This window comes from Rutidosis leptorrhynchoides, chromosome 4 (genome assembly GCF_046630445.1).
Source record: "Rutidosis leptorrhynchoides isolate AG116_Rl617_1_P2 chromosome 4, CSIRO_AGI_Rlap_v1, whole genome shotgun sequence".
Lineage (NCBI taxonomy): Eukaryota > Viridiplantae > Streptophyta > Magnoliopsida > Asterales > Asteraceae > Rutidosis > Rutidosis leptorrhynchoides.
In genome coordinates this window covers 47,381,744-47,404,049 of record NC_092336.1, presented here as the reverse complement: position 1 = coordinate 47,404,049, position 22,306 = coordinate 47,381,744, and the positions used below count along the sequence as shown (strand labels likewise).

General features: G+C 33.1%; 1 protein-coding gene across 1 annotated transcript in view; it reads left to right on the top strand.

Annotated features, from left to right (window-relative positions):
• LOC139845554 (uncharacterized) overlaps positions 1-22,081 on the top strand; it is a 29,553-nt gene extending 7,472 nt beyond the window's left edge. Inside the window, exon 2 of the mRNA XM_071835814.1 lies at positions 22,036-22,081. Coding sequence (XP_071691915.1) covers positions 22,036-22,073 — 38 coding nt within the window. The 3' untranslated portion in view covers positions 22,074-22,081. The remainder of the gene's footprint in view (positions 1-22,035) is intronic.
• Positions 22,082-22,306: the final 225 nt, after the last annotated feature.

Here is a 22,306-nt window from a genome sequence, read left to right as displayed (position 1 = left end):
CTCGATCATAATTTCCATTCCACTTTCTTTTGTTACCTGATACCTTCACATCAGTATTGGATACTTTCTTATCCATGATGACCTGATCCATTAGCTCGTTTGCCATGGTTATAGCTTCACGAATTGTCTTAGGTTTCGATGCTGTAACATTTGCCTTGACCTTTTTGGGCAAACCATCTTTGTACATTTCAATCTTTCGTTCTTCGGTTGGAACCAATTCAGGACATAGCAAAACTAATTCCATGAATCGCTGATTGTAGTTGGTGATTTCAGTACCAACAACCTTCAGGCTTCGTAATTCATCTTCCAACTTCCTAACCTCGTTCCTTGGACAATACTCGTTGATTAACATTGTTTTGAATTCTTCCCAAGGAGTATCATAAGCTACATCTCCTCCTACAGCCTTCACATAATTTTTCCACCACGTGAGTGCACTATCTTGTAAAGTGCACGATGCATACTTGGTCATGTCCTTTTCAACACAACCACTTATTTTAAACACAGTCTCCATCTTTTCTATCCACCGGGTTAAACCGATCGGTCCTTCTGTTCCACTGAATGATGAGGGCTTGCAAGCTTGAAAAGTTTTGTAAGTGCACCCCACACGAGGATTTGGGTTAACTGCAGCACCTCTTGCAGCCTCGACCCATAACATTCTGTCGTTCACTCGCTGATTGATGAGTTCCTGGATTTCTTGTTCCGTCATTCGGTTCAATCGCGCCATATTCTTCTATAAGAATGAAAAGAAAATAATTATTCACATGGAATATTATAGGTGTATATTTACAGTACATTATAGCTTATTAATTATATGAACCAGGTATTATTATAAAAGCCTTTTCTTTTTATTAGCGTTTTATAATTATATCTAGGGTAGTACCTACCCGTTAATGTCCATACTTAATAGCTTAGTACAGAATCAATTACTACCATCTAAATAATACTTAACCATGGAAAATTATTGCATTTCACACTTCACTATTTTACATATGCTTATCTTACATCGAACATTAAGCAAACCACACTAATAATATTATACAAAACATTATATGATCCCATGGTTTAATACGGCAGCGCATCGTTTGGTCTATTTTCTAGGACGTTTAGGTTCAATGAATCGCCTAACGCTTATCCTAGCTGTCTGCCTATATTTTGGCTGTGGGGCTGAAGAACTAGATGCCGGGATAGAACGAATAGGAATAGCGAAAATAGGGGTGGTAGTGTCTAGTGGAGTTGGTGCCACATCATCCTTACTAAACTCGAGATTTGAATTTTCTAATTCATTAGCCTTTCGTTTCTTTCCTAGTTCGAACTCGTCTTTTGTAATTTCCTGTATTTCTTCCTCGGGTTCACTTTCCTCCTCGGGTTCACTTTCCGGGTTCTCTATAGTCAGTTCATCCGGAATTTGTGAGTCTTCCCCAAAGATATTATTTTCGTCATCGGATAGGTTAATGACTGGAACACCATCTGAAGATTCTGGTTCGGAGTCGCTGAATGTGATAACAAGGTTTGAGCCCGACATCTATCACACAACAACTAACCCATTAGTACTACATAATATTTACATATAAATTTTAACCAACAATGATAAGCAATGGTTTTTAAATCAGACCCGGTCAAAGTCCAGACTTACTAATGTATCCTAACGACTTATCAGTTAGACACACTAATGCAAACCTGGTTCGCTAAGACCACCGCTCTGATACCACATGTCATAACCCGTCCTTAACCATAAGAACGAGTTAGATAACGTATGATTTCATTGCGAGGTATTGACCTCTATATGCGACATTTTTAAAAGAACAACTGCATTTATTTTACATTACAAACCATAACTCTTATTTTAATACAAGCTTTAGACAATAAAAAGATGATTATCGTTTAGCGATAATCTTAGACTTACAAACTTTACATGTGATGATAACAATACGATTTCTAGCATATTTTACATTACAAATCCTCCGATATGCAGTTTTATTTTTGACACAAATATGCATACTCAAGATCTTGTTTAAATTCAACATGTTGCAGCGGAAGCTTCTAATTATCACCTGAGAATAGACATGTTTAAAACGTCAACATAAAGTTGGTGAGATATAGGTTTAATGCCGGCAGCAATATATATATAGACCACAAGATTTCACATATAAACATTTTAATAAAAATATTCTAAGTGGTTGAGCACTTGGTAACCATACTTAACATTTAATCACGTCGCATATTCCCTTTATTATGAAATCTTACTACACCGTACCAAGTGTAGTCACAAAACGAAGTACTGTGCAACCGTTGAATACTGGTCGTCCAGTCCGGTTGGGGTTGTCAGGCCCGATAGATCTATCAACAGGATTCGCGTTTACAATACCGCTGTAAATAACAGTTACCAAGCTACAGGGAAGTATGCCAGTGGTACAACTCAACGTAGAATATATTTTTCAGTTACTTGTGTCCATAACGTAAAACATAAAATACATGTATTCTCATCCCGAAATACTTAGAGTTTAAAAGTGGGACTATATACTCACTTTCGTCTTGAAGATATGTAATTTTGACTTGGTCTCCGATTGATATCACGAACCTATCCATATATAATATATCAATACCTTTTCTTTTTAAACAAACGTCACATATATATACTTATAATACTTTTAATACTTTTAATAATTCCTTAGTCCGTAGTTAGCAGTCCGATGTTAGTAATTCAATTTTAATGGTTCATTTTTAGGTGTTTAATAAACCCCCAATGAAATAAATAAAAACCCCCATCGTATATGTATTGGTCGAGATTAATCTTGACCCACGGTACCGGTGTTGTCAAATGACGTGTTGCGTACATAAAGTACCGGTGTTGTCAAATGACGTGTTGCGTACAATCATGGGATCTTATGATTAATCTTCTCGTATTGTTTACGGGTGATCCTGAACCATATAAAATTAAATTATGAGTACATATATATAAAATATCATGTTATTTTAAAAAGATGTGATTTATTTAATTTTCTCCAATTATTTTCGTAGCTAAACTAGTCTTAGATATCCGATCTCGTTTTGGTCATAGTTTCTTCGTTACAACTCCGTTTTCGTTGATTCAACTTGCCACTTCCTTGGATCGAGTTCCTCTTTAAGACTATGAACTGTAAATACCTTAGTTTGTATTCGAAATCACAGGTCATAGGTCAAACTTTAGTGAAACTTATGAAGTTAATCATTTTCCATCATGTAAACAACCTTAAATGATTATTTTTCTAAAATACTTATACTTTGAGTTAAATCATGAAATTTTTATGTGTTATCATATTCATAGTAAAAATCATTTTTCCAGAAAATAAACCTCCAATTCAAAGTTTAAGATGGTTTTTAATTATCCAACCCAAAACAGCCCCCGGTTGCACTTGATAATGCTAAAAACGAACATATATTTCATAGCATTATTCCTCAAGAAAGACAAGCTTTTAGTTGCAATTGTTCTATTTACAAGTGATATTCGTTTAAATAATAAAAGGTGAAGACAAAAGACAGATTCGACGAATTGAAGACGCAAACGACCAAAAAGCTCAAAAGTACAAAAGACAATCAAAAAGGTTCCAATTATTGACAAGAAACGTCTCGAAATTACAAGAGTACAAGATTCAAAACGCAAAATACAAAATATAAAATTGTACGCAAGGACGTTCGAAAATCCGGAACCAGGACCAGAGTCAACTCTTAACGCTCGACGCAACGGACTAAAAATTACAAGTTAACTATGTATATAAATATAATATAATATATAATTAATTATATTAATTATATATATATTATATATATATATTAAAAACCGTCGGCAGAGAAAACTCCAAGGACTGAGCTGTAAAATTAACCTCCGCGACTCGCGGAGTTTGAAGGGGATTTTGCCGCGAGTCGCGGAGCCCCAAATTTCAACTCTGGCTATAAAGCAAACCGAATTCTGATCATTTTTAATATTCTATTTTCTCTCTTCTCTCTATATATACGATATATATATATAATTTATATTTTAATTTTAATTTTAATTATAATTCTAATAATAAGGGTATGTTAGCGAATGTTGTAAGGGTGTAAGTCGAAATTCTGTCCGTGTAACGCTACGCTATTTTTAATCATTGTAAGTTATGTTCAACCTTTTTACATTAATGTCTCGTAGCTAAGTTATTATTATGCTTATTTAAAACGAAGTAATCATGATGTTGGGCTAATTACTAAAATTGGGTAATTGGGCTTTGGACAAAAGAACGACACTTGTGGAAATTAGACTATGGGCTATTAATGGGCTTTATATTTGTTTAACTAAATGATAGTTTGTTAATGTTAATATAAAGATTTACAATTGGGCGTCCCTATAAATTACCATATACACTCAATCGGACACGATGGGCGGGGTATTTATATGTACGAATAATCGTTCATTTAACCGGACACGGGAATGGATTAATAGCCATTAGAATAATCAAAACAGGGGTGAAATTACATTCAAGGGTAATTGGTGTAATTGTTAACAAAGTGGTAAAACCTTGGTTTACACGCAGTCGATAACCTGGTGTATTCATTAAACAAAGTATTAAAACCTTGTTACAATTCGAATCCCCAATTAGTTGGAATATTTAACTTCGGGTATAATAATAATTTGACAAGGACACTTGCAATTTATATTTATGACTGATGGACTGTTATGGACAAAAACCAGACGGACATATTAAATAATCCAGGACAAAGGACAATTAATCCATGGGCATAAAACTAAAATCAACACGTCAACATCATGATTACGGAAGTTTAAATAAGCATAATTCTTTTATTTCATATTTAATTTCCTTTATTTTATATTTAATTGCAATTCTAATTATCGCACTTTTATTTATTTTTATTTATTCGCACTTTTAATTATCGTACTTTTTAATTATCGTAAGTTTATTTTATCGCACTTTTATTCTTCGCAATTTCATTATCGTTATTTACTTTACGCTTTAATTTAAGTCTTGTATTTATTTTATATTTTACATTAGGTTTTAACTGCGACTAAAGTCTTAAAATCGACAAACCGGTCATTAAACGGTAAAAACCCCCCTTTATAATAATAATATTACTTATATATATATTTGTATTTTTATAAAAGTAAACTAATATAGAGTTGAGCTTTGTTTAAAGATTTCCCTGTGGAACGAACCAGACTTACTAAAAACTACACTACTGTACGATTAGGTACACTGCCTATAAGTGTTATAGCAAGGTTTAAGTATATCCATTCTATAAATAAATAAATATCTTGTGTAAAATTGTATCGTATTTAATAGTTTTTCCTAGTAAAATAATAACTATTTTATATACACCTCGCATAACATCAAGTATTTTTGGCGCCGCTGCCGGGGAACACTCTTAAACGCCGGAAGCGCAACGCTAATATAAAAAAAAAAAAAAAAAAGATTTTTAGTTACTTTTATTAAAAGTCGTTTTTGTAAAAATACGTTTTAAAAATTCGAAAATATAAAAAGAAAAACAAAAATATAAGTATTTTTAAGATTTTGTTAAATATTTAAGTTTTATAAGTTTCTTTATTTTTATTTTAGTTTATAAAAATATAAGTTTTATTTTAAAATCTTTTATTTATATAAAAATAGAAAACAGAAAATAAAAAAATAAATAAAAAAAGAAAAACGCGTTGAAGATTAATCTGTCAGCTGAAATTCTGAACCCCGCGACTCGCGGGGTTTTCTTTATAAATTGCCGCGACTCGCGGAGGGTATCTGACAGGCGACAGGAAGCCCTAATCGAGCATTGATTACGGGTTATTATTAATTATAATTATTATTATTACCTAATTATTATTATTATTATTATTATTAGTTTTAGTTTTATTTTTACTTTTACTTTTTATTTATATATTTTGGTTAAATTAGTTTTATTAAATTGTAAAATTAGTAGTTTTATTAAATAAATAATATAAAAATAATATTTTTATAAAAATTGTACTTTTTACAACTTTTTGTATATTTTTATATTTTGTACCTTTTTAATCGTTGTAGCGTAATATTTGTATTTTTAGCTCATATTTAATTTTAAACTTAGTTTTAGCTATAGTTATTTTTACCCCTAGATTTTTAGGCTTTGCCGTAGAATTCCTTAAGTGCTTTTTCTTTAGACTAAGATTTAGGTGCTTTAGAATTTTGCGATGCCTTTTTAAGTTTTAGTTTCTTTTTAAGTTATTTCCATTTGGGATTTAGTTTTTCCTGTAAGCTTTAATATTTTTAGACACCTTTTACTATGTACCAATTATCATTCCAATTAGTAATTTCAATTTGCGATTATAATTTTAAGTTAGTTGTAGTAATAAGGTTAGGTTAGTAAAGTATTTTTAAGTTTTTATAAGTTTCTTTTATTTTTCCGTCACCTTTTATTTTTCAACCATATTTTTTTTTCTTTTTCGACCTTTTGCGACGAACTCTTTTTCTCTCTTATTTCTCGCCATTCTAGTTTTTAGGACTTAGAATTTTTTCTACTTCTTATCTAAATTTCTCAAAATTACGAAAATTTATTTTGAGTGGTTAAATTGATAGACATCAAAATTTTCTGGTTCGTAGTAATAGTTGGATTTGTACGTGGACCGGGTTATTGGAGCCAAACAGTCCTCAATTATATTGAGACCAAACGAATCCTGCCCCTCTGCTGCATCTTTTGGCTATTCGAAACGTGGGCAAAATCAGAAAAGTCTATTGATTGGATAACTTATTATAATTTTTCTTTCCTTTTAAAAACTAATAGGATATTCAGTGAATGCACCGAGCAAGACGTTCATCACCTTTTGTACGTTCACCACCTGTAACTAGATCAAGACATTTAGCAAATATAACCGCCGTTGATTTTTCTTTAGAATCGTCATCTAGTCAACCAAGTACTTCAGTTCAAATTTCCGATAATCCATTTTTTGAACCCAACCTCACAATTGAGAATCCAGAGAATATTCAGGAACGGTTCGTAGATCCTGAACCATTAAAATTTCCTCCGGAACCACCAATCATTCAAACAGAGATTGTTGAGGAACGAACTATTAAATCTGAATCCTCTAGTGATACCGATTCAACAAATTCAATTATGGAGAATCTGGAACCTTTAAGTATGGAAGACCGAATGAGAGCTAAACGCACTGGCCAAGGTCACGCAATTACTCATCCAGACATTAATGCGCCAGATTATGAAATCAAAGGACAAATTTTACACATGGTGACTAATCAATACCAATTTAGTGGTGCGCCAAAGGAAGATCCAAATGAACATCTACGTACCTTTAATATAATCTGCACACTATTTAAAATACGAGAAGTGGAGGATGAACAGATATATCTCATGTTATTTCCCTGGACTTTAAAGGGAGAAGCCAAAGATTGGTTGGAATCGTTACCTGAAGGGGCGATTGATACATGGGACGTTTTAATTGACAAATTTCTTAAACAATTCTTTCCTGCATCTAAAGCCGTAAGACTTCAAGCAGAAATTGTTACGTTCACACAGAAACCAAATGAAACTCTATATGAGGCGTGGACAAGATATGGAAAGTTATTAAGAGGATGTCCGCAACATGGTTTAGACACCTGTCAAATAGTACAAATATTCTACCGAGGATGCGACATCACTACAAGAAAAGACATAGATATAGCAGCTGGTGGTTCTATTATGAAGAAAACCGAAACTGATGCTTACAAAATTATTGATAATACTGCTTCCCACTCACATGAGTGGCACCAAGAAAAAGATATAATTAGATCATCTAAAGCAGCTAGAGCCGATTCTAGCCATGACTTAGATTCCATTTCCGCAAAAATAGATGCTGTGGAGAGACGAATGGAAAAGATGACTAAGGATATTCACTCAATACGAATTAGTTGTGAGCAGTGTGGAGGACCACATTTGACAAAAGATTGTCTCAGTATTGAATTAACAATGGAACAAAGAGAGAATATTTTATACATAAACCAAAGGCCTGGAAATAATTATCAGAATAATTATCAACCGCCAAGACCGATTTACAATCAAAACCAGAATTATAACCGAAATATTCCATACAACAACCAACAAGGTCCTAGCAATCAACAAGTATCCAATAATACTTACAATCAGCAAAGACCGAATTTCCAAAACAAACCACCACAACAAACCGATGATAAAAAGCCGAATTTAGAAGATATGATGACGAAGCTAGTTGAAACTCAAACGCAGTTTTTCACATCTCAGAAACAAACCAATGAACAAAATGCTCAAGCATTTAGAAATCAACAAGCTTCTATTCGAAATCTGGAACAAGAAGTAAGTAACCTAGCAAGGTTAATAGGTGAAAGAAAACCGGGAAGTTTACCGAGCGATACAAATGCTAACCCCCGGAATGAAACAGCTAAAGCCATTACCACAAGAAGTGGTACAACACTTAAACCACCTGAAATACCTGTAACTTCTGATGAAACCATTCCTACTCCACAAGAACCACAACCTGATCAAGATAAGGAACAAGAGCCGGTAGTTGAAAAGGTTAATGAAAATAACACAGTTAAGGATAAACCTTATGTTAAACCATACCAACCACCACTTCCTTACCCGAGTAAAATGAAGAAAGAGAAACTTGAAGCCGAGCAATCCAAATTCTTGGATATGTTTAAACAGATAAATGTAAATCTTCCTTTCATTGATGTGATTTCAGGAATGCCTAGATATGCTAAATTTTTGAAAGATCTAATCTCAAATAGAAAGAAAATGGAAGAACTCTCGGCTGTTACTATGAATGCTAATTGTTCAGCAGTGCTGTTGAATAAGATACCAGAAAAATTATCTGATCCAGGAAGTTTCACAATTCCATGTTTTCTGGGTAGTCTTAGTTCAATAGAAGCATTGGCAGACTTAGGTGCTAGTATAAATCTAATGCCGTATTCACTATACGCTAAACTAGACCTTGGAGAATTGAAACCAACCAGAATAAGCATACAACTAGCCGATAGATCAATAAAATATCCTAGAGGAATAATGGAGAACATGCTAGTTAAAGTTGGTACTTTAGTATTTCCAGTAGATTTTGTTGTTTTGGACATGGAAGAAGATTCTCAAGTTCCTCTCATATTAGGAAGACCATTCTTAAACACGGCTAAAGTAATGATAGACGTGTTCGGTAAGAAACTGACCCTAAGTATAGAGGATGAGAGTGTTACCTTTTCAGTTGATAGAGCAATGCAACAACCACAATCTGCAGATGATACATGTTATTATATTCAAACTATAGATGCACATGCGGAATTATTAGAAGAATTTCCAGAATTACAAGGAACAGGAGAATGTTCTTTAGGAGAAAGTAATGAACCAATTGATGAATCTGAAATGTTAGCTACACTTATAGCTAATGGATATGAACCAACAACAGAAGAAATTCAAATGCTAAAAGAAGAAGACAGATATCGATACAAATCATCGATAGAAGAACCTCCGAAATTAGAGTTAAAGCCACTTCCAAACCATTTGGAATACGCTTATTTACATGGTGAATCTGAATTACCTGTAATAATATCGTCTTCTCTTACTGAAAATGAGAAATCACAACTCATTTCTGTGTTGAAAGCTCATAAACCAGCCATTGCATGGAAGATTCATGATATTAAAGGAATAAGTCCTTCGTATTGCACACATAAAATCCTTATGGAAGAAGGTCATAAAACGTATGTGCAACGCCAACGAAGACTAAATCCTAATATGCAAGATGTAGTTAAGAAAGAGATTATTAAACTGCTAGATGCAGGTTTGATATATCCAATTTCTGATAGTCCATGGGTAAGCCCAGTTCAATGCGTGCCTAAGAAGGGTGGTATGACTGTCATTACAAATGAGAAAAATGAGCTTATTCCTACTAGGACTGTAACAGGATGGCGTGTATGTATTGATTATAGAAAATTAAATGACGCCACCAGAAAAGATCACTTTCCCTTACCTTTCATAGATCAAATGTTGGAAAGATTAGCCGGAAATAGTTACTATTGTTTTCTAGATGGATTTTCCGGATATTTTCAAATTCCAATAGCACCCGAGGACCAAGAGAAAACCACATTCACGTGCCCTTATGGTACTTTTGCTTACAAACGCATGCCATTTGGACTTTGTAATGCCCCTGCAACCTTTCAAAGGTGTATGATGGCGATTTTTCATGACATGATAGAAGAATGCATGGAAGTATTCATGGATGACTTTTCAGTCTTCGGTGATACATTTAAATCATGTCTAGTTAATCTGGAACGAATGCTAATTAGATGCGAAAAATCAAATCTAGTACTTAATTGGGAGAAATGCCATTTCATGGTCAAAGAAGGCATCGTTCTTGGACATAAAATTTCAAAAGAAGGAATTGAAGTGGATAGAGCTAAAGTAGATGTAATTGCTAAACTTCCACATCCCACCAATGTTAGAGGAGTTAGGAGTTTTCTAGGGCATGCCGGTTTTTACCGACGTTTCATAAAAGATTTTTCTAAAATTGTCACTCCTATGAATAAACTCCTAGAAAAGGATGCGCCATTCATCTTTTCAGATGAGTGTATCAAATCCTTTAATATTCTTAAAGAAAAACTCACTAATGCACCGATCATGATAACACCAAATTGGAATCTACCATTTGAACTAATGTGCGATGCAAGTGATTTTGCAATGGGAGCCGTTTTAGGACAAAGGATTGAAAAACGATTTCAACCTATATATTATGCTAGTAAGACATTACAAGGAGCACAAACAAACTATACAACTACTGAAAAAGAACTCCTTGCTATTGTCTTTGCTTTTGACAAATTTCGATCATATCTCGTTCTAGCAAAAACGGTGGTCTATACCGACCATTCTGCTCTTAGATACCTATTTTCAAAACAAGATGCTAAACCAAGATTAATCCGTTGGATCTTACTCTTACAAGAGTTTGATATTGAAATCCGAGATAAAAGAGGAGCAGAAAATCTCGCCGCTGATCATCTTTCTCGTCTTGAAAATCCCGAATTAGAAGTTCTAAATGAATCAGCCATACAAGACAACTTTCCTGATGAATATCTATTGAAGATAGATTATAAAGAAATCTCATGGTTTGCAGACTATGCAAACTACTTAGTTTGTGGATTCCTTGAAAAAGGATTATCGTACCAAAGACGAAAGAAATTCTTCAGTGATATAAAACACTATTTCTGGGAAGATCCACATCTGTTTAAAAGTTGTCCCGATGGAATAATACGCCGATGTGTATTTGGAGATGAAGCTAGTAAAATTTTAAACCATTGTCACACAGGACCAACAGGAGGGCATTATGGGCCTCAACTAACAGCAAGAAAAGTTTATGAAGCTGGATTCTATTGGCCTACAATTTACAAAGACGCACACCTTCTTTGCAAATCCTGTGATGCATGTCAAAGGGCTGGAAAAATAAGTCAACGTGATGAAATGCCACAAAATGTCATCCAAGTATGTGAAGTATTTGACATTTGGGGTATTGACTTTATGGGTCCATTTCCAAAATCTAATAATAATCTATATATACTCGTAGCCATTGATTATGTATCTAAATGGGCGGAAGCACAAGCTCTCCCAACTAACGATGCACGAGTTGTAGTCAACTTTTTAAAACGTCTTTTTGCAAGGTTTGGAACACCGAAAGCTTTAATAAGTGATCGGGGTACTCATTTCTGTAATAATCAACTTGAGAAAGTTCTTAAAAGATATGGAGTAACTCATAAAATCTCCACCGCATATCATCCACAAACAAGTGGACAAGTTGAAAATACCAACCGAGCTTTAAAACGTATTCTAGAGAAAACTGTAGGATCAAATCTGAAGGAATGGTCCATTAAATTGGAGGATGCACTCTGGGCTTTTAGAACAGCCTACAAAACTCCAATTGGAACCACACCTTTTAGACTTGTTTATGGAAAAGCATGTCATCTTCCAGTAGAAATTGAACACAAAGCATTTTGGGCTTTGAAGACATGTAATCTTGATTTACATGAAGCTGGACGTCTACGATTAAGTCAACTAAATGAATTAGAAGAATTAAGACATGAAGCATACGAAAATTCGTTAATCTATAAAGAAAGAACGAAGAAATGGCATGATAAAAGAATCAGAAGTTCAAAAGAATTTAAAGAAGGAGACAGAGTTCTTCTTTTCAATTCACGATTCAAGCTATTTCCTGGAAAATTGAAATCAAGATGGTCTGGACCATTCATAGTCAAAAGAGTTTTCCCATACGGAACGATAGAATTAATAAATTCAAATGGGATAGAATTTAAAGTTAATGGTCACAGAGTTAAACATTACATACATGGTCCGATGGAAGTCGACAACGAAGTTAATCACAATTTCGACACCACAGCTAACTAAGTGTGGGGAGAATCAAGTCTTTAAAGGATAATATGTATTTCTGTTAGAGTTAGATTGTCTGTTTTCGTGTAGTTCTCGAAAATGGAACACGTATGGTCTTTCCCTAGCAGACCCTAAAGAACTAGTCTTCTCCCCCCATTCTGAATTTTTATTTTTTTTAGGTTTTTACAAAATGAAGACTGCCTGTGAACTAAACCATGGTCTAATGCTACACGCTTTGATCACTAAACGTAATAATGACATACTACCGAGTGAATTAGTATCAGTAATCAGAGAAAGAATGGACGGAGTTAGAAAAGAATCCAGATGCGAAGATAATAAGTTACAATTTGGTAAAGGAAAATCAAAATCCGCAGCGAAAAGAAGAGCACGACACCTAGAACGATGTCACAAATGCGGAAAATGGTCACATGGAGGTAAATGTTCAAATAATCAAACCTATTCAAATACCGAATTTGTTACTTTATGCAGAGACGGACCGTTCATATGTTTAGAAGAAAAGACACTGAATGCTCGAGGTTACGCCTATGTAGCCATGGAAAACCAATTAAACCGACTATCTTATGAATGGGATAGATCATATAACTAAGAAATCTATTTCACAGGTATGTCTGTACAGTTTTTATTTTTATTTTTATTTTTTAACCTTTTGATAATAAACGCTAATTTGTTCGCTAAAAAGTATTAAATTGGTATTGAATAAAATTAGGTTTGGCGACCGAAATTATTGATATCATTCAAAAATTTATTACATCACTGCGAAATTTAACGTTTATTCTTAAGGTATAAATATCTTTAATCAATCAACCCAAAATATTTCAAAAATTCGTCATGAGTTAAATTAGGTCTTTGAACCGAAATTACTTTACCGAAAAGAGGGGCGCATATTTTTGATAATATTTGATTGATTAAAGTGGGATAAAAAGACAAAAAGATTTTTAATTTTATTTTTACCATATTTTTAAAATTAATATTTAAATCTTAAATTAATATTGTAAACTTTGTAAAAACAATATATTTAAAATTGTAAATATTTGAAAAATTAATATAAGTTTGGTATGAATTTATAATATGAATTTTTAAATTAAGTTTGGTGTGAATTTTTAATTTTTAAAATATAAAATTTTAATTTTATGCATTTCAAATTTTAAGTTTGGTGTGAATTTTTAATTTTTAATTTTTAAATTTTGAATTTTATATTTAAGTTGTGTGAATTTAAAAACAAAAATTTACTTTATCTCATTAAGTTAAGAATATGATTTTTAAAATTCGTCGTAAGTTGAAGACTAGGTCTTTGAACCGAAATTGCTTTACCCGAGGGAGGGACGAGAACTTTTATTATCATTATTTTTAATCTTATTGAATTAGAGTATGCCAAAAACATTGAAAAAACCCAAAAATCTTAGCTTTTAAAACAATCGCTACAAAAAGACAAATTTTAAAATTTTGTCGAAGGACGGACTAGGACATCGATCCGAAACGACCTCGTCCTAAATAACAAGGGAAACAAAATTTTAAAATTAAATACTTAATTGTTTTATAAGTTAAAGATTATAAAAAAAAAAAAAAAAAAAAAAGAGAGCAAACTCCGCGACTCGCGGAGTTTTAAAGGGAAATCTCCGCGACTCGCGGAGGGACCGAAAATCAGAAAAAAAAATAAAAAGAGCTGAACGATCAGTACACTCCACCACACAAAAACAACTCGAAAACTGCTGCGAAAAACCCCGAAAAACCACCCAAAAACACCCCAAAAATCCCAATTTTTAACCGTTAATCACCAAATTTTTTGCTAAAATCATGTTGAGAAGGATGCTATCTAAGAATTACTCAAGAAAAACGGTAAATTTCTACACCTAAACACCATTTAATCCGAAATTTGGTGTTCTTGAGCTATGTTTTCCCCAATTTGATTTTGATGCTTTTTAGTGTAATTAGACTTAAATTGTTTATGTATTATGCTTGTATAACCTAGATTGATGCTGTTTAACATGATTAGAAGCCTTAAACTTCAAATTTTGAGTAATCTAGGGTTTGTGTTCTTGAGCAAATTTGGGGCTTTTTGATATAAACAGGTTATGGCCGATTTTTGTCATGAATTGTTGCTAAATTGAGTAGTGTAACATGTCTAGGTAGTTAAATGATCCAAACTTTGAGCCTAAACATGATTTTGAGAATTAAAGTGGACTTTTTCAAGTCTAAAATTCATGAACTTGATTTTTGAAAGATAATGCCATTTGAGACTTGTTTGATTGCTAGTAATGATTATTTTGACATGTTATTTGAGTTGAATGCTTATGAACTTGGCGAAAATTTTCGTATATGCTTATTTGAAAAAGTGTAGATTTGATAAAAATGTGAAAATGAGCTTAAGTTTGATATAAATTGATAATGTCATTGTAATTATTTTGATTGATGATTTTGCTGACACTAATGCATATTTGGATGCACAAAATTTGTGTTTGATGTGTTTTGCAGAATGAAAGGGGTGAATCTTCATCCCAAGCCCGCAATGCTCCTGCTGAAAATTTGGAACAACAGGAGGTGGATAACTACTACAAGCAGGATGTACCTCATCCAGTCATGACCTTTTCCGATATGCATTTGGAAGAGTTGCACCCGAACCTGAGATTTGACAGACTTTGGATAGATTATCCAAAATATCAACGGGGTTTGCATACTCTTCATTCCAAGGTTGTTGAGGTACCGAGGGTCATAGAATGGGGACCCTTAGAAGCTGTAGAATTGGCCGGGCCAATTAGGGAATTACTTGTACAGAGGTATGGTAATTCTTCTTTTAATGACTGGATATGTTTATTCACCATACGCAGACCTGTATATAAAGTGTGGTGTGAAGAATTGTTATGTAGTATAGAGTTGAATGATCGGGTAGCTAGTTTAACCGATCGTTCTTTTATTAGATTTTTGTTAGGCGGTTCGATGCGCCACATGTCTTTACTGGACATGGCTCAGGCTTTACGTATATATACGCCTGAGGAGTTAGCGTCTGCCGATTGTAGAGGATTGATACTAAACGGTAGAAAGATAGATGAGAATTTTGATACACACGGTGTGTGGAGTCAAATGACAAGCCATCACCGTTTCAAAGGGGGAAACTACTCTTATTTGGATATAGATAGAGCCGAATTAAGAGTGATACATAGGTTTTTAGCTAATTCGATTACACAAAGGGGTAAGAACAAAGAAAAAGTAAATGAACAGGATTTGTTTTACCATATGTGTATTCGAGACCCACAAAGCACTGTAAGTATACCATATTGTGTGGGTTATTATTTATCAGCTATGGTTCGGGGGATGCGACCACATAGCATAATAGGAGGTGGTATTTTTATTACTTTGATTGGTGAATATCTCGGTGTGGATATAAGTCGGGGGGGATTATTACTAGAAGAGCCGGAACCCCGCGATACTATAGGTTTAAATGTATACCATGGTGCGAAAGTTTTGAAGCGGCGAAATAACGCCGCAGTACGATACCATGGTAGACATCCACAGGTGGAGAGAAACCAGCAGCAAGGTAATGTAGGAGGGGGGAATGAGATGCAAGAAATGCATAGGTTTATAGCTTCTCAGGAATACGAAAATGCTAGACAGAGAGCATTTGAAGATTGGCAAGTTCATCAGAACCAGATCATAGCTCATTGCCAACATATAGGTAGAAACTATATTCCTACACCGAAACCCATCTTCCCTCCTTGGTCGATAGAGATGCAGCCACCATATCCTACGTATGACCCTGCCGAAGCATTCTATAACACTTATGGTTATGCCTGGAACCCCTATTGGTACCAATATCATCCTTAGTTTACTTATTATTTTTTTTATTATTTTGTAATTTGTAATTATTGATACATTTAATATTTTTGTTAATATTGTAATCATTTTTATAATTATCTAACTTTTATTCTTAGATTTTAATAATTTTTGAATGTGGGGTAATATACCAAACTTCAAAAATATGTATATATGTTTGCAGTTTATCTTATGTACACAACAGGGTAAAACAACGCATTTTCAAAGACTGGCATTAAGTTCAGCAAAAGCAACTAATTTTGACGACAAGATGCAAAATATATGTGAAATAACAACAAGACGGAATGAACAAATGATGTGCACCATTTATCATTCAGCAAACAAACGCCAATATATTTGGAAACTTTGGTAAAAATTTAATCATTTTCACACAAATCACCCTCAATAATTTAAATTGTTACTGATTTCTTGCAAATGAGGGCATTGCAAGATCTTAAGTGTGGGAAGGGGTTAAATTCTTTCGGATTTTAAATTTTTTTTACTTTATACACTTGGTTACCATTAAAAATACTAGTAAAGCAGTAGTTGTATTAGAATCTAGTGCTCTCTGATAAAAAAGAACAGCCCTAGTCTTATATACTGACTACCCAATTCTAGTAAAATTTTTCAATTAAATGAATTCAAATCATGTTTATACATATTTATGAACGATAAAACTAGGTTTTAACACCGAAATTATTGTTATCTCAGAAAGAACATAAATTAAGAAACAAACTAAAATGTCAAAATTCATTTAAAATGGAATAGAGGACGATAAAAAGAAGAATAAAAGCCAAGTGTGGGAAAATTTACCAAGTTATCTTAAACATATGTCACATATATCTGTAACAAATAACTGAAAATACTTTTGCTTTGGACTAAACTAAACTGTTTTACCCGATGAAAGAAAAGAAGAGATGGATCTACACGATGAATCAATTCCATCATTAAAAGGAAGTAAAGTCTTCCGAAAAAGAAACGCGCTTCTTGATTTAGGTCATGAAGTTGTCGTCCAGACCAGCTGTAGGTTGACGAAAAATCTAGAAAAGTCATCACTAAAATCAGCAGGAAATCCACGGACCTCAGCATTAAACAGGGTCGCCAAGTGGTCAGATTTATCCTAACCATGAGAAGGATTTATCTCGTACAATGGGGGGGCACCATGCAAATTAGCTGGATAAGACTAATGAATCAGATCCCCAGAAAGGATAATCTCCTTAAAGATTAAAAATCAGCTTTTAAGACTGATATTATTCAATCCTAGAGATTGACCTTAAAGATTGAGAATTACAAACTCATGGAATTCGATGATATCTAAACTCGAGCTTAAACGAGAAAATATTTTGATCAAAATTACAAACCGATTTATTTTCTGAAAACCCTATTTTCAATGCGTTCATTACCATTGAACGTAAAATCCTAGGAATTCACCTGGAATTCATTAGGTCACCTGAACTAAATCGGGTGTCAACCGTAAGAACGGTGGTTGCATAGCATGGTCAAAGACAGGACCTTGTGCCAGGCCGAAAAATTATAAGGGTGAGCTTTACTATTGCTCCTACCAAGGATAGTAATTGCGTCCGACACGTTACAGACCATAATTAAAAGCATGTCAGGGGACATTGCCTTAACAGTTGCTTGTTCAACGCTTTTCTTTACAACCGGACGGTAGTTTACCGAAAGGTAATATACGGGACAAGTAAACTGGACGTGTTGCTTTCCAAATACAAGGTTAGCAAGTGGGTGACACAAAACCGCAAGTTTTGAGCTAAAATTTTCAAATCTGAAACCCACCAAACCCACAAAAATATTTTGCAAACACCGGTAAAGGGTTATTCCGGAAAACTTATCTAGGGTAAAAACTAGATTTAATTTTCAAAAGATCAAATGTTTTCATAAAGATCCAATTTCCTTAATGGATCTAAATTTTTATAGTCATGTGGGACTGTAAACCATATCGTTACTACCATTGTTTATACCGCCGTATAGAAATCACTGATGTACAAAGTGTGAAGAATAAAGAAGTGATTCTAGTATTTCAAGACAATATTGCTTGAGGACAAGCAACGCTCAAGTGTGGGAATATTTGATAATGCTAAAAACGAACATATATTTCATAGCATTATTCCTCAAGAAAGACAAGCTTTTAGTTGCAATTGTTCTATTTACAAGTGATATTCGTTTAAATAATAAAAGGTGAAGACAAAAGACAGATTCGACGAATTGAAGACGCAAACGACCAAAAAGCTCAAAAGTACAAAAGACAATAAAAAAGGTTCCAATTATTGACAAGAAACGTCTCGAAATTACAAGAGTACAAGATTCAAAACGCAAAATACAAAATATAAAATTGTACGCAAGGACGTTCGAAAATCCGGAACCAGGACCAGAGTCAACTCTTAACGCTCGACGCAACGGACTAAAAATTACAAGTTAACTATGTATATAAATATAATATAATATATAATTAATTATATTAATTATATATATATTATATATATATATTAAAAACCGTCGGCAGAGAAAACTCCAAGGACTGAGCTGTAAAATTAACCTCCGCGACTCGCGGAGTTTGAAGGGGATTTTGCCGCGAGTCGCGGAGCCCCAAATTTCAACTTTGGCTATAAAGCAAACCGAATTCTGATCATTTTTAATATTCTATTTTCTCTCTTCTCTCAATATATACGATATATATATATAATTTATATTTTAATTTTAATTTTAATTATAATTCTAATAATAAGGGTATGTTAGCGAATGTTGTAAGGGTGTAAGTCGAAATTCTGTCCGTGTAACGCTACGCTATTTTTAATCATTGTAAGTTATGTTCAACCTTTTTACATTAATGTCTCGTAGCTAAGTTATTATTATGCTTATTTAAAATGAAGTAATCATGATGTTGGGCTAATTACTAAAATTGGGTAATTGGGCTTTGTACCATAATTGGGGTTTGGACAAAAGAACGACACTTGTGGAAATTAGACTATGGGCTATTAATGGGCTTTATATTTGTTTAACTAAATGATAGTTTGTTAATGTTAATATAAAGATTTACAATTGGGCGTCCCTATAAATTACCATATACACTCAATCGGACACGATGGGCGGGGTATTTATATGTACGAATAATCGTTCATTTAACCGGACACGGGAATGGATTAATAGCCATTAGAATAATCAAAACAGGGGTGAAATTACATTCAAGGGTAATTGGTGTAATTGTTAACAAAGTGTTAAAACCTTGGTTTACACGCAGTCGATAACCTGGTGTATTCATTAAACAAAGTATTAAAACCTTGTTACAATTCGAATCTCCAATTAGTTGGAATATTTAACTTCGGGTATAATAATAATTTGACAAGGACACTTGCAATTTATATTTATGACTGATGGACTGTTATGGACAAAAACCAGACGGACATATTAAATAATCCAGGACAAAGGACAATTAACCCATGGGCATAAAACTAAAATCAACACGTCAACATCATGATTACGGAAGTTTAAATAAGCATAATTCTTTTATTTCATATTTAATTTCCTTTATTTTATATTTAATTGCACTTCTAATTATCGCACTTTTATTTATTTTTATTTATTCGCACTTTTAATTATCGTACTTTTTAATTATCGTAAGTTTATTTTATCGCACTTTTATTATTCGCAATTTCATTATCGTTATTTACTTTACGCTTTAATTTAAGTCTTGTATTTATTTTATATTTTACATTAGGTTTTAACTGCGACTAAAGTCTTAAAATCGACAAACCGGTCATTAAACGGTAAAAACCCCCCTTTATAATAATAATATTACTTATATATATATATTTGTATTTTTATAAAAGTAAACTAATATAGCGTTGAGCTTTGTTTAAATATTTCCCTGTGGAACGAACCGGACTTACTAAAAACTACACTACTGTACGATTAGGTACACTGCCTATAAGTGTTGTAGCAAGGTTTAAGTATATCCATTCTATAAATAAATAAATATCTTGTGTAAAATTGTATCGTATTTAATAGTTTTTCCTAGTAAAATAATAACTATTTTATATACACCTCGCATAACATCAGCACTCCAACGTCGTAAATTCAGTTTTTAAGGTGTTCTTTGAAAAACCAAGTTATACCTTGTTAAATTAGCATATATTTATGAAATATTACAGGTCTTGAAGTATTTTAAAAGTTAAGTTAGAAGGATCTATTTAGTTTGCAAACAAGTTTGAAAACATTCAAACTATGTTCTTGTTGTTAAAATTTTATACCATAAAATAAGATAGCTATACATATATGAATCGAATAAGGTTATGAACATAGTTACTACCTCAAGTTACTTGGACAAGATTGCTGTAAAAGAGGAGTAAAGACCTAGAACCAAAAGAGTGATGGAATTGGATGAAAGATTGGAAGTAAACTTGTGTTCTTGAAAGGATTCTTGAAGTGTTTTTGTAAGGTTTTTCTTATGGTGTTTAAGTGATGTTTTTATGGCTAGATCTTCATGGATACTAGCTGAATGGTTATGGAGTTTCTTAAGAGTGTGTTTTAGTTAAAGGAAATGTGTAGTAAAATGAAAATGGAATGGAGTATAAATGGTGGTGTAAAAGGTGTATAAGTTTGTAATTTTGTGAAAAAATCTTTTAATCATGTGAAATTGTCATACTAGATAACAAAAGTAGTTACCTTATACATAAGGCATTGAACAAGGGCTGGTTGGTGGTGATTTGATGTGTATATACCAATAGTAAATACGTATAGAAGCTAGGTATGATACGAGTACATGTACTCTAGATATACGTATAGAAATTTTGTGAAAAATGGAATGAGAATTCAAATATAGCTATCTTTTGTGAATACACTTATATTGTTTTATGTGTTTAAGTCCTTAAAAAGTGGTTAAATACATTACTTATACGATATATGTATAAACATTATAGATTATAAGTATTTATGTCAATTAACGTTACGTATGGTTATCGTTTTGAAAACTTAAGTTAGTAGTTTCAAAATATACTTATAACTTATTGTTATTAATACAAAATGAGATATTAAAACATCCTTAGATCATGTTAAATATGTATATATACATATATATACACAAACGTATAATTATCATATGTTATATAGTTCGTGATATCATCGGTCAAACTAGACGGTCAAACGTTGTGTAAAACTCATTTCAAAAACATAAGTCTCGACAATTTGGATTGCTTATCATGTTGGTAAGGTTTAATTTATGTAAATATTAATCTTATAAGTATAGAACGATCGAAAAAGTGCGGGTCATTACAGAAGCCCACTATGGGTATATGGGGAAATGTTAGCAGGCCAAAATTTAAACATGGTGGGAAAATATTAACAGCCCAAAATAAACATGACTCTATAAATACTACAAGTGGGCCAGCCTGTTTACAATCAAAAATTGACCCTCAAAATGTAAATAAATTTAATATGCCAAACAAACCCGAGCCTATTATTTCGTGTCAAAATACATACTCTGTCTTGTCTAAAATAGAAAAGGACCCTTCCGAAGCGAATATTGTTTCAAATAATTTCAAATCTGAGTCTTGGATATTTGACTGTGGAGCAACGGATACTATGACCTTTGATGAAAAAGATATTATTTTTAAAACAAAACCTAGGAAAAATAAGATTCAAACGGCTAACGGTGAAATTGTTCAAGTCAAAAGTGGTGGTACTATTGAAATATCACCAACGATTAAACTACCTAATTGTCTATATATTCCAGCTTTATCTCATAAGCTGTTATCGGTAAGTCATGTTACAAAGGAATTAAACTGTAAAGTCCTAATGTATCCGACTTTCTGCATCTTGCAGGACATCCGGACGGGACTGTTGATTGGGCGTGGCACTGAAAAAGGGGGGTTATACTATGTTGACGAAGTTTCTCAACAAGGTACCGTGTCACTTGCTCATGGAACGCCTACGAGAGAAGCTTGGTTATGGCATAGGAGGTTGGGTCACCCGTCAGCCGGATATTTACATGCTTTATTTCCTAGTTTATTTTCGTCGAATGTTATCTTAAATTGTGAAACTTGTATTTTGGCTAAAAGCCACCGAAGTACCTTTAAATCTAGTAATACTAGAA